Source organism: Otolemur garnettii, unplaced genomic scaffold, assembly GCF_000181295.1.
Source record: "Otolemur garnettii isolate 467f Iridium unplaced genomic scaffold, OtoGar3 scaffold00020, whole genome shotgun sequence".
Classification (NCBI taxonomy): domain Eukaryota; kingdom Metazoa; phylum Chordata; class Mammalia; order Primates; family Galagidae; genus Otolemur; species Otolemur garnettii.
Window position 1 is genome coordinate 3,919,701 of NW_003852415.1, and position 13,656 is coordinate 3,933,356.

General features: G+C 42.5%; 2 protein-coding genes across 3 annotated transcripts in view; one reads left to right on the plus strand and one right to left on the minus strand.

Moving 5' to 3' along the window:
- The window catches only part of TMED8 (transmembrane p24 trafficking protein family member 8), a 48,238-nt gene extending 39,481 nt beyond the window's left edge, over positions 1-8,757 (minus strand). The window contains exon 1 of one of the 2 annotated variants that reach the window (XM_003786938.3): positions 8,589-8,757. In XM_003786938.3, the coding sequence (XP_003786986.1) occupies positions 8,589-8,706 (118 nt within the window). In that variant the 5' untranslated portion in view covers positions 8,707-8,757. The remainder of the gene's footprint in view (positions 1-8,588) is intronic. The other variant, XM_023511582.1, reaches the window with a different exon arrangement.
- Positions 8,758-9,074: 317 nt separating this feature from the next.
- SAMD15 (sterile alpha motif domain containing 15) overlaps positions 9,075-13,656 on the plus strand; it is a 16,700-nt gene continuing 12,118 nt past the window's right edge. The window contains exons 1-2 of the mRNA XM_023511581.1: positions 9,075-10,685; positions 12,447-12,545. Coding sequence (XP_023367349.1) covers positions 9,075-10,685; positions 12,447-12,545 — 1,710 coding nt within the window. The remainder of the gene's footprint in view (positions 10,686-12,446; positions 12,546-13,656) is intronic.

Consider the following 13,656-nt stretch of genomic DNA (forward strand, 5'->3'; position numbering starts at 1 on the left):
TTGTTTGGCGGGTCCGGGCTGGGGATTCGAACCCGCCACCTTAGGTGTACGTGGCTGGCGCCTTAGCCGGTTGAGCTATAGGTGCCGAGCCTTATTTCCAATCTTAAGAGGCAAACTTTCAAGTTGTTCAGCATGAAGTCTGATATTTGTTATAGGTTTTTTTCTTTTTTTTGAAACAGAGTTTTACTTTATTGCCCTCATGCGCCATAGCTCACAGCAACCTCAAAGTCTTGGCCTCAACTGATCCTAAGCCTCATCTTCCTCAGCAGCTGGGACTGCAAGCACCAGCCACAAAGCCCAGCTATTTTTAGAGATGGGGTCTCACTGGCTCAAGATGATCTTGAACTCATGAGCTCAAGCAATCCACCCACCTCAGCCAGAGTGCTAGGATTACAGGCATGAGCCATCATGCCCAACTTTGTTATAGGTTTTTAATAGATAAGATTTATCAATTAAGGAAGTTTCCTTTTATTCTTAGTTTGCTAAGAATTTTTAACCAGAAATGGATGATGAATTTTATCACTTTATCTGTTAAGTTGACCATAATTTTTCTCCTCTAGTATATTAAAGTGGTGATTTATACTGTCTTATTTAAAAATGTTATATTGGGCACAGAGCCATGTGTCTGTCTTCCCAGCTACTTGGGAGGTTGAGGCTGAAGGATTTCTGGGGCTCAGAAGTTCAAGGCCAGCCCAGGCAACACAGGAGATCCTGTGTCCAAAAAGAAAAAGTTACGTCAAAACCAATTTGTAGGCTCAGCGCCTATAGCTCAGCGGCTAGGACTCCAGCCACATACACTAGAGTTGGTGGGTTCGAACTCAACCCAGGTGTGCCAAACAACAATGACAATTACAACAAGAAAATAACTGGGCATTGTGGCAGGCGCCTGTAGTCCCAGCTACTTGGGAGGCTGAGACAAGAGAATCACTTAAGCCCAAGCCTTTGAGAGTTTGAGGTTGTTGTGAGCTGTGATGTCACAACACTCTATTGAGGACAGCATAGTGAGACTGTCTCAAAAACAACAACACAAAACCAATTTGCATTCTTAGAAAAACTCAACTTGGTTACTTATATTGCTGGATTCAGAATGTTAATTTTTTTGGATGACTTCTTTTTTTTTTTGGAGACAGAGCCTCAAGCTATCCCCCTGGGTAGAGTGCTGTGACATCACAGCTCACAGTAACCTCCAACTCCTGGGCTCAAGTGAGCCTCCTGCTTCAGCCTCCCAAGTAGCTGGGATCACAGGTGCCTGCCACAATGCCCAGCTATTTTTTGGTTGCAGCCATCATTGTTGTTTTGGCAGGCCTGGGCTGGATTTGAACCTATCACCTTAGGTATATGTGGCTGATGTCTTGGCCACTTAAGCCACAGGCACCCAGCCAGATGACTTCTTACACTTACATTAATGAAAGAGGTTGAATGGATATTTTTCTTTCATCTGAGATCACTGATTCTGATTTTTTTTTTTTTTTTTTTGGAGACAGTCTCAAGCTGCTGCCCTGGATAGAGTGCTGTGGCATCATCATAGCTCACAGTAATCTCAAACTCTTGGACTCAAGTGATCCTCTTGCCTCAGGTTTTTTTCTATATTTAGTGGAGACAAGTGTCTTGCTCTTGCTCAAGCTGGTCTTGAACTCCTGAGCTCAAGCAATCTGCCTGCCTCAGCCTCTCAGAGTACTGGGATTACAGGCATGAGCCACCACATCTTTTGATTCTGCTTGAAGGTTTTTAGTTATTCCTTTAGTGCAAGTCTGTAGGTGATAAATCCTGTTTTTAATTGTCTGAAAATATCTTGATGTTGCTTGCATTCTAAAAGACTACTTTCACTGAAAAAAATGTATTGGTAGTTACTTTCTCTTAGTGTTATAATCTAGCTTTCACTGTTCTATGCAGAAAGTCAGATGTAAGTCTAATCCTTTGAAGGTAGACTGCCATTTCTCTCTACCTACTTTTAATATTTTTCTTTGTTTTAATTTTTAATTGGTAATTCCAAAATCTGGTATTCCCATGGATCCATTTTTACTGTGTGTTTGTTGTTTCTCTAATACTGTTTTTCTCACGTGTCTGGTCATTTTTAATACGTGCCAGAAATTGTTCCCAAGTTTATTTGTTGAAATTACTTAAAGCCTAGAATGATCCTTCAGAGAGAATGTGCTTTTGCTTCTACTGGACTCCTGGGGATACTAGCACCATGAGTCATCTTAATCCAGTTCATGAAATTAGATGTTTCTGAAGCTGAGCTACAGTCCCTCTAATGCCTACTTCTAGGGCATGGCCTTTCATGGTCTTAACCCAGAAGAAATGGGGTTCACCAGGTTTCCTTTTACTTGATGGGTCCTGAACCCTGTCCATTAATCCCTGTTAGTTTAGTCTAAGGAAGCACTTTTCATGGCATTGCTGTTCAGTCTCCCTATTTAGGAATCCAGCATATTCCCTTAAGGGACAAAGGAGCCCCAAAATAGACTTTCATCCTTGGAACTCTGTATCTCTCACATGGATCATGGCTGGGTAATTATCTTACTATCTCTCTAGTATCTTCAAATAGCTGTTTGTACTTCATACACATTTTCTAATTGCCCCTGGTAAGAGATAATTACCTAGTCTGGAGGTTGAGGCAAGAGAACCACTTAAGCCCAGGAGTTTGAGGTTGCTGTGAGCTATGATGCCACAGCACTCTACCAAGGACAACATACTGAGACCCTTGTCTCAAAAAAAAAAACCTGAGGCAAGAGGATTGCTTGAGCCTGAGTTGGAAGTTGCTATGAGCTATAATGCCACAGCACTCTATCCAGGGCGACAGCTTGAGACTCTGTCTCAAAAAATAATAAAATATAAAATATAATAAAATATAATAAAGGAATGCCCTAAATTATGTAAGAACTACTGCTAAAACAACTTGCAATTGGACTTAGACAGGCAGGAAGAAAAGGAGAAAGAAAAACTTAAACCAGGACAGGTTTTGCAAACTTAGATGGTATGTACAAAAACATTTTTTTTGTAGGAAATTTTTCTTATTTTAAAGCACATGTATTTATTTTAGTATGTGTTAGGTATAATTGACATCTCAAGCTAGTAATATTATGGATATTTAGAATGAAACAAAACTTTTAAATGTCAATTTAAAGTAAAAATAGATCAAGTGTGGTACCTCACACCTGTAATTCCAGTACTTTGGGAGGCACAGGTGGCAGGTGGCAGGAGGATCACTTGAGGCCAGAAGTTTGAAGCTGCATTGAGCTAAGATAACGCCACTACCCCCTTAATCCGGGTGAGAGAGTGAGCAAGATCTTATCTCTAAAAGAAAAGAAAAAATAGTAACCTGCTGGCCCGTAGCACAGTGGGTAGAGTGCTGGCCATATACACTGAGGCTGGTGGGTTCAAACCCAGCCTGAGCCTGCTAAAACAACAATGACAACTGCAACAAAAAAACAGCTGGGCATTGTGATGGGCACCTGTCGTCCCAACTACTTGGGAGGCTGAAGCAAGAGAATAGCTTAATCTCAAGAGTTTGATGTTGCTGTGAGCTGTGATGCCACAGCACTCTACGGAGGATGACAGAGTGAGACTGTCTCCAAAAAAAAAAGAAAAGAAAAAATAGTAACCAAATAATATTGCAATAGTAAGTTCCATATTACAGCAAATTCAATACCAGGAATCCTGAATGGCCAAAATCTTAGAAACAATGAATAGAGAAGGAAAAATGGAAGCTTAAAAATAATTTATAATTGATGGCCATTAAAGCAAAGATAAGAAAGGGAATAAGAAATTTTATTAAAATAACTGATTTTGTATTTGACAATTTTTTTTTACTACTTTTGTATTCTTAGTTTTTTTTAGAGGGTTGGACAAAGTAATGAAAGAAATATATTTCCCAATTTTTTTTAAAGTGCGTTTTCTTTCAATATACTAGAAAGTCTGGTTTCAGACATTCTGATCACACTATGGACTCAAACTTGCTGTGTGCTTTGTACTTTCTCTACAAAGAGACCCAAAAAGCTCTTTTTCCCTAAAGCATTTGAATATCAGGTCAGGGTTCTTTAGAATAGGCCTCAGAGGATTTCCCCTTCACTAAACAGGCTGCAAAGAGATAATTAGCCTGGCCTTTTAGATTCAAGTGCCAAGGAACCAAAAGCCAGCTATAGGATTATATAGATGCAAGAGGCTTACACGAAAACAAACTAGCTGAGTTTACACTGCAACAAAATCCAATGGCCATGTATTCCAATTTCTCTTCAGCTCTTGTAAGTGAAACATGCTGGTGAATCAGCATTCCAGTTACAAACCTTTAGCTGTACTCTAGACTAAATAATGACATGACTGATCAACTATCTGAACACTGGGAAAACACAACCACTATTAAAAAAATAGCCACAGGCAGAAAAATTTCTACCATTTCGACATAAAACCACAATAGAAAACTATAAAGCATAAGCTCTTTGGCATTAGATTTCCTACTCTCCTGCACCATCCAATTCGGTAGCCTCCAAATTTTAAATTTTAATTCATGTAAATTAAAATCCCCACAGATGTGAAATATTTCCATCATTGTAAAAAAGACTTATTTGCACTGCTCTAAGTCCTACCTTAGAACCAGTAACAATCCCAGTTCTTTTGACCTGTTCCCTATCCTCAACATCTAAATGCACTGATAGCTTCTCTGGGTCATACATAATGAAGTTATACTGCTGACTTCAGGGTCATAACAGACTTTGCTCTTTACTCTCTCCAAAGCTCTCAAAACTTAAATTAAAAAAAAAAAGGAAAGAGAGAAATCGCCTGCCCGTGGGGATACAACCATGCATGCCTCAGAGAGTTCATGATATAAGGAATGATTTCTCTCTCCTTTTGGGAATTGAAGAACCCAGGTGCCCCAAATAAAGGACTATTAAAAACAATTACAGGTCAGGCAAGGTGGCTCATGCCTGTAATTGTTCTGATTCTCAGTCCCAGAATTTGTGGAGGCCAAGGTGGGATGATCACTTGAGGCCAGGAGTTCAAGGCTGCACTCCAGCCAGGGTGAGAGGGTAAGATCCTTTTCTTCTTTTTCATCAAAACCTCAGCAAACAAACATAAAGACCCTCAAAAGGTATATTTAAAAGGTATTCTCTGCAGAGAACGCTTTTTTAAAATGGTTGTTTTGGATAATAATAAATTCCTGCTTGTAAGATAAATTGAAAAACCAAAACCCTTAATTCAGTAACTGCTGTTTTCTAAGAGAGGGTGACAAAAACCTCTTTCAATTTCATTCTTTCTTAGAGCTATATGGCTCACTGGTTTCATCTTCTAGAGGAAGGTGGCAGAAGGATCCAATTAAACAAATTCAAATTGTTTAATCCAATTAAACAATTTGAAGTAGTATAGTAACTTGGACCTCTGGTCTAAGCATTTCCACATCACTTTGGAAATCCTGCTTAACACTAATCCAGAGTTTCTCGAAAGCAGCACTACTGACATCTGGAGTCAGATAATTCTTCATTGTGGGGACTGTGCTGTGCATTGCAGGATGTTAGCAACATCTCTGGCCCATACTCACTAGATGTCAGTAATAGTTGCCCCCAGTTTTGACAACCAAAAATGTTTTCAGACATTGCCAAATGTCCCCTGGGGGTGCAAAATCACTGCTGATTGAGAACCACTGATTTAACCCAAGGAACATTCTTGGTCATCTCAACCCTAACTCCTCACATTCATTGGATACTCCTCCAAATTTTTTCCTTGAGATTTTCTCTCACCATCTAACTCAGCAAATATTTGCAGAACCTCCAAAACGCGACAGCAAGGGCTCTAGATAAAAAGACATGATAAGAGTCTGTTTCTATCTTCAAGCAGGTTTCTTAGGGAAGAAGTACAAAGAGAACTGTAATAAAAGACAGCCAATTATGTAATGTTTTGAATTGTTAACTTTTTTCCCTGTGGAATTCTCACCTCACCAAACTCAACATACTTTGAGGACAAAAGACCATAACCTGTCCTTCAGTACCAATTTTTTAATAATGGCCAATAAAAACAAATAATTATAAAATTACTCTAGCAAGGTGACAATTTCATGTAGACAGTAAAAACTCCCCCAATTTGTACAAGTTAACCTCTCCCAACTGCAGCTTGTTCCTCCGTAAAATGGAAGAAAATAAATGGGAAGAAAATGATTGACAGGATTAAATTAGAGAATACAAGCACAGGTAAATCTTTTTCCACATTCTGGCACAGAGTAAGCATTCAATACATATAGGCTATCATTACTATTATTATTATTACTTTTTTTTTTTGAGACACAGCCTCAAGCTATCGCCCTGGGTAGAGTGCTGTGGCATCACAGCTCATAGCAACCTCCAACTCCTGGGCTTAAGTGATTCTCTTGCCTCAATCTCCCTAGTATCTGGGACTACAGGCACCCACCACAATACCTGGCTATTTTTTGGTTGTAGTTGTCATTGCTATTTGGCAGGCCTGGGCTGGATTTGAACCCGCCAGCTCTGGTGTATATGGCTGGTGCCTTAGCTACTTGAGCTACAGGCGCCCAACCCATTACTATTATTTTACTAGCAACAAATCCTACCGCAAGAGGAAGAGCTTGCTCTGGGCAGCAATAACAAACCCCTATATGACATAAAAAGAAATTATCACCCTGCTTTCTGAGGACAAGAGGAAGGAAAGTAACCATAGTATTTCTATCAAAGTCCTGGGAGGAAGAAAGGAATGTATGAATAAGAATCACTTAGATGTCAGGGAGTTAAAAAAAGGACCGTACTCAGAAGCAAACCCACTATCTTCCAGTATATTCCTAGAGTTCTTTATCTAAAATGCTTGGGTTTGTTTGCCATAAACACACCAGTACCTAAAGGGGTAGTAAAATATATGCTTCACTTATGCACATTGGCACACACAGGGGACTGGTGTTTGAGACTTACTTACACACCTTTCGGAGTGTTTATTTGCTTCATCTTTTATTTACTTTTTCTTTTTCTTTTTTTTTATTATAATTTTTTTTTGAGACAGAATCTCACCCTGGGTAGAATGCTGTGAAGTCATAGCTCACAGCAACCTCAAACTCCTGGGCTCAAGCATTCTCTTGTCTCAGCCTCCTGAGTAGCTGGGACTACAGGCACCGGCCACAACACCTGGCTATTTTTAGAGACAGGGTCTAGCTCTTGCTGGGGCTGTGGCTTCATCTTTAAGAAATTATGCTTAGAACTTACATTGCTAAAATGTTAAATAAATCCCAACAATTCCGAATTTAATACAAAGCATAAAACAGTCCCAAAGAAAGACAAAAAATGTTAATACATTTTAAAGTAAAAGAAGATAAAGTCACGGGAAAGAGCTGGGTGATTCACATATGAGGGCTTGAGTGGAGAACCATTATGAGAGGGGAGACATTTAAGATGGAAGAAGGAAAGGGGAAAAGCCAGCCTGCTGGAAGAGATACACGCAGGGACAACCGCTCTGGTAGCACAGGGAGTTCAAGTGAGTAAAAAGAGATGCAGTCTCCTAATAGCTAACAAGTATTGTATGTGCTATGGGCTACACACTAAGTGCCTTAGACACAGTGGCTCAAGTAATCCTCCTAACAATCTTGTGAAGCAGCTGTCACATTTACAGATGAGGAAACTCAGACAAACAGAAGCCAAGTGCCTTGCCTAAGGATTCCACTCCAATCCAGGCACCCTGGCTCCACAATAGTGCCTCAACCACTATACTTTCAAGACATCTATTTTTATATGAGACCTAAAAAATTAATTTATATTTGCTACTTAATGAGATCAGTTCTCTCCCCTTACACTTTTGTATTTCAAAGAAGCATCCTTTTTGTTGTACCGTGCTGGTGACCATAAAGAGGCTGAAGAATAAAGTGTGATAGATGGACCCTTATCTTAGGAAACCGAAATAATCCACATAGAGGAACTTCTGCGGGTAGAAATCTAGACATCGTCCTGAACAAAGGGGAGGATGAGGGGCTTGGAGAGTAAGGGAGATCGCTAAAATTCCTACTTCTTACCTTTGCTTTGGCCACTATGTAGCATCAAAAGACTCCAGAGCCTACCGATCCCAACTCTGCTTTTCCTCTCGCCCACTGCAGGAGGATCTATGTGCAGAGAGGCTAGAGCGGAGTGGGGTTCTTGGCAGAGAAGGGCGAGGCTGCCAGCGTCGATGAGGGCTAAGAGGCGCCTGGGGAGGCTGGGGCAGGGGACAGAGGTGGGGACTCGGTGGGGAGCCAGAAGCAGGGGATGGCGACGCCAATGTGATTCGGGTTGGCAGAAGAGACAGAATCAGAACCGAGGATGAAGCTGAAGAGGCACCGGGGCATTACGACCCTGTCCCTACCATCTGGGCTGGCCTGAGAAAGGAAGTGGGGCAAGAAGCAAGGTATCTTGAATCAGAAGTAGAAAATGACCTAAACCACAGCCCAGGGCCCCGGTGGCGACAGCAAAGGGGGCAGGGATTGTGCCCCGGGAAAGGAGGACCCCCAAGCGTGAAAGGAGCTGCCGAGGTGGATCGGCTCCGCGAGGAAGCGCGGCGGAGGCTCGTGCCGAGGTGCCAGGCCCTGAGGCCGGACAGCACCCACCCGCCGGCGCCCCGGCCTTGCGTACCTGAGGCGGCCGCCTGGCTCCCCTGCACTCCCAGGTCGTCTCCGACGCCGCCCGCCGACCCTCGGCGGTCTGCGGGGCTCCAGAAACCCGGCCCCTCAGCCGCCTGCCGGTCCGACATCTGCAGCTCGCCACAGGAGTGTCTCCGCCGCCAGCCGCGAGTGGCTCCGGAAACTGCCGAAGGACTGGCGAGCGGCGCGCGTAGAACTGAGCGAGCGAGTCCGCGAGCCGGAAGGAGCGGCGCGCGGCGCGGGAAGAGTGCGCCTGCCCCGGGCGGCCGCAGGAGCTCCGGGCGGCGGGGGCTGGCGACGCGGGCGTCCGAAGGGTTACGACGTGCTTTTGCTCGCCAATTTTTAATGTCTGGGCTTGAAAGAACAAAAAAATTCTGGGGAAGAGTCAGGAAGACACTGCCGGAAATCATGGTATCCATAGAGACGCTATCGGAAGTTGGGGTTGCTAGGAGTCCTGAGTGCGCCCGCTACCCAGCAAATGGCTGAGATCCCTGAGGATTACGTTTTCGGCGAGGAAGACGGTGAACTGCCCGAGACTCACGGACGCGAAACAGCCGAAGAAGGGGCTGAATTTCTTAGCTTGCATGAAAATGTCGACCCAGAAACCTTGGCAGAAACAGGCCCAGAGCTACCCTCAGAGACTGACCAAGAGCTACAGCCAGACACCGAGGAAGAGGACTTAGAGGAGGAGCCCGAAAGTGCTAAGAATGCGCAGCGAAAACCCAGTGGGACACCCGAGGGAGAAAATCCCAAGGAGTCTGAGGTTGACCTATCTAGCGAAACTGATCCAGGGATTCCCCAAGAAGTAAAGTCAGAGATAAACGAAGAGAAAAGACAGATTTCCAAAGATGTGGAGGTCCCTGTGGATGAAAAGGGTGAGAGGCCAGACCCAGAGCCACCAGGGGAGGCTAAGCCAAACGTAACAGAGGATGTGCTCCTAGAGTCAGCTATGGAAACAGATACAGAGCCACCAACGGAAGCCGTGTCTGAGATTTCAAGGTCCACAGTCAGGGAGAAAAGTTTAGAGTCACTAAAGAAGTCAGAACAGGAGGTTCCAGAGGAATCACTCAGAGAGCAAGATAAAGAAACAGGCGGAGACTCTCCAGAGCAGACCAAATCAGATTTTCCAAGTGAGAAACCAAGAAAATCAGTTGAAGAAACAGAGGTACAGCCACCAAAGACAATCAAACCAAAGGAAACACAAAGAGAGTCAACTGAGGAGAAAACAACAGAGTCACCTGCTGAACCAGAATTCCAAGAGCAGAAACCAAGACAGTCTACTGAGGAGGCAGGGCTAGAGCTTCCAAAAGAGAGTAAACCAGAGTTAGGTGTAGAGCCTTCAGGAGAGACTAAACCAGAGATTCCAGAGATGAAAAGGTCTACTGATGAGAAAGTTCCAAAGCCACTAGAAGAGGTCACATCAGAATTTCCTGAGGAAGAATCAAGAAAACCAATTGAAGAAACAAGTCTAAAGCAATCAGAAAAAACTAAACCAGAAGTTCCAAAGAGAAGAAAAAAGTTAAGTAAAGAAAAATTTCCAAAACTCCCAGAGACTGGTCTAGTGCTACCACAAGAGGTCAAACCAGAGATTCAAGAGGAGACACAAAGAAAGCCAACTAAGGAGTATAATCTACAGTTACCAGATGAAGCCAAACAAGGCAACATAGGTGCAGTATTATCCAAGGAAGTCAGGCCAAAACAAGTCAAATCTAAACATTCTGCATATTGGAATTATCAACAGTACCCCAAGTATCAAACAGGAGATTTGTTTCTAAAAGAAACTGAAGAAGTAAAAAGCTATTTTACACTCACATCTCTCAAAGAAGGTACAATAAGTTCATTTGAAACAGATTATGAGTTTTCTCAGGAGCTCCAAAACCTGCTTACTGAAATCAGTACACTTCCCACAGAGTCTCAAACAAAATTAAGAGAATCCGTTGGTGAAAAAAAAGTTGAAGACTTTTCCCAAAAGTCAAAGCAAGATAAAACCCGGCCAAAAATAAAGACTAAGTTAAAATTTGACCATCTTGATTGGGACCCAGAGAAAGTTGCAGAGTGGATTAGCCAGCTAGGGTTCCCTCAATACAAGGTATATAAAAATAGCATATTTTTAAAATCACATACTCTCATGCTTCTTCTTCCCTCTAACCTTTCTTGAGCTTTGCCTCTTCACTAGTAATATAGAAAAGTCTCGGTTTGTGTAGAGGTAACTTGGATTTTAATTTTGGCCTTGCCATTAATTTTTATCTTGGGAAGAGGAAGGAAGGGTCACAATTATTTGTTTTTCTTCTTCATCCCAGTGATTACAGTTCTCTGCAATCCTTGAGTAAAAACCAAGACATTTATTTCTCTTTTCATAGAAAACTGTATTTTTAAGTAGATTTTGTCCAAGATACACTTTCTGATACTTTGTTAATTTGTTCTAGTGGTAGCTCCCAAACCTTGACTTCATTATTATACTATTACTTGTCTGCCCTAAATATGTCTTGTGTATCATTAACACTTAAATGTACTGATTTATAGGCATTAACCAAAAAAGATAGTATGAGCCTCTTATTTCACCCATGCAAACTATGCTTTAGTCTACCACAAAACAACACAAATCTAAAACTATTTGTGCCCCCTGTACTTAAAAGTGTAATTGAGGACAGGCATGGTGGCTCAGACCTGTAATCCTAGCAGTTTGAGAGGCCAAGGCAGGCATATTGCTTGAGGCCAGGAGTTCAAAAACAGCCTGGCAGTCAGTCATACCATATTTCTACAAAAAAAATTTTTTTAATTAGCTTAGAGTGGAAATGCACTCTTGTAGTCCCAGCTATTCAGAAGGCTGAGGCAGAAGGATGGCTCAAGCCCAGGAGTTAAGAGTTGGAGTGAGGGCTCAGCGCTTGTGGCTCAAGTGGCTAAGGCGCCAGCCACATACACCTAAGGTGACAGGTTCGAATCCAGCCCGGGCCCACCAAACAACAATGATGGCTGCAACCAAAAAAAAAAGCTAGGCATTGTAGCAGGCCCCTATGGTCCCAGCTACTTGGGAGGCGGAGGCAGGAGACTCGCTTGAGCCCAGGAGTTGGAGGTTGCTGTGAGCTGTGATGCCATAGCACTCTACCCAGGGGGACAGCTTGAGACTCTGTCTCAAAAAAAAAAAAAAAAAAGGAGTTGGAGTGAGCTATGATCATACCTCTCAACCTGACTTGAAACATGAAGAGGCACTGATTGTAGCATGGTAAAAAAAATTGAGGAGCAGTGTAAAATTTAATCAATACCTTAGATGGGTCCAGGCCCTGTGGCTCACACCTGTAATCCTAGCACTCTGGGATGCAAAGGTGGATGGATTGCTTAGGTGGATGGAGTTTAGGACTTTGAGATCAGCCTGAGCAAGAAGAGCAAGACCTTGTCTCTAAAAACTAGTCAGGTTTTAGGGCGGCACCTGTGGCTCAAAGAGTAGGGTGCCTGCCCCATGTGCCGGAGGTGGTGGCTTCAAACCCAGCCCTGGCCAAAAACTGCAAAAAAAAAAACTAGTCAGGTTTTGTAGTAGGTGCCTGTAGTCCCAGCTACTATGAGGGTGAGGCAAGAGGATCTCTTAAGCCCAAGAATTTGAGGTTGCTATGAGCTATAATGCCATGGCACTTTACCGAGGGTGACAAAGTGAAAAACTCTGTCTAAAAAAAAAAAAAAACTAAGATGGAAAAAAAATGTATCATTAGGATAAAAAATTATTTTTTTTTTTAGTATGGAACCAGAGATAAATAGGATTTCTTCCCTTCCATCTTTCTTCCTTCCCTTCCTGCCTTTCTTCCTGCCTTCTACTTACAGTACATTTTTTGAGTGATTATTTTTATTGTATTGGCAGGAGTGTTTTATTGCAAACTTCATCAATGGCAGAAAACTCATCCATGTAAACTGCTCAAACCTTCCTCAGATAGGGATAACAGATTTTGAGGACATGAAGGTGAGTTGTGTCTGAAGTTTCCCTACAGAGCACTGTAACAGTGCTACCATCTGTTGCAAACCAATGTCTTTTTCTTCCAGCCTGGCCTCCCATTCCTGTCAATGGTGTCATCATTCCAGTCTCCCAGGCTCACAGTGATCACTCCTCTCTCTTCTTTGAGCCCCACAGAGATCCCAACAACTGTCTAATCCTCTTGGTATTTATGCCATCTGGTTTTCTCCATTCCCTCTTTTCAAACCTCTGTTGCCTCATAACTAGAATACTGCTGTGGCCTTCCACTTTTAGGCTCTCTCTGTGGGCCTTCTGGATTCAAGAACCCTACTTTTAGACTATCATATTCCAACTACTTGTATACAAATCAGAAAGCTTCTTTAGATCCCTTCAGCTTACAAGCTGGTCTTAGCACCTTAGTTTAGGATTCAAATCTCTCCATAAGTTCTCTGCCTAGCACTCCTCTAAATAAATCTTGTGCTCCAGCTTACTAGGTCTGACTCATACCCTCACCAACCTGTCCGGTGCTTCCCTCCCTCTGCAACCTTTGCTCAGTTTCTCCATCCCTTGTATCACTAACATTAACTTTAATCATCCTAATTATCCTTCAGAACCAACACCTCACTCTCAGCTCCTCAAAAAGTCTTTTCTAAACTTCTCAGCTCACATAGTTTAGAAAATAAGAAAAACTATGCTCATTAATATCCAAGTTCTTTTACTGTCAAAAAATATATGGAAATTCTTTAAATTATATGTATATGTATACGCACACACACACACGGGAGAACCTCTGTAAATTGACTACCCAAGGGACTTAAACTGTTCACCATATGGGGGTGGTCAGCATACAGAACTAGGCCTACTACACTGATATGTACATGTGGTACATACCGAGTCTGTGGAAATTAGGCCAATTTAAGGAGGTGGTCAACTATGGAGGTTCTACTGTATGTATTTTAGAGATAGGGACTACTCTATCTCCCAAACTGCAGTGCAGTGGCATGATCATAGCTTACTGCTGTCTCCAACTTCTGAGCTCAAGCAATCTTCCCATCTCAGACTCAGCTAGGACCACAGGCACTTGATAGCACTTTGGACTAAGGAAATTTTTTTTTTTTTT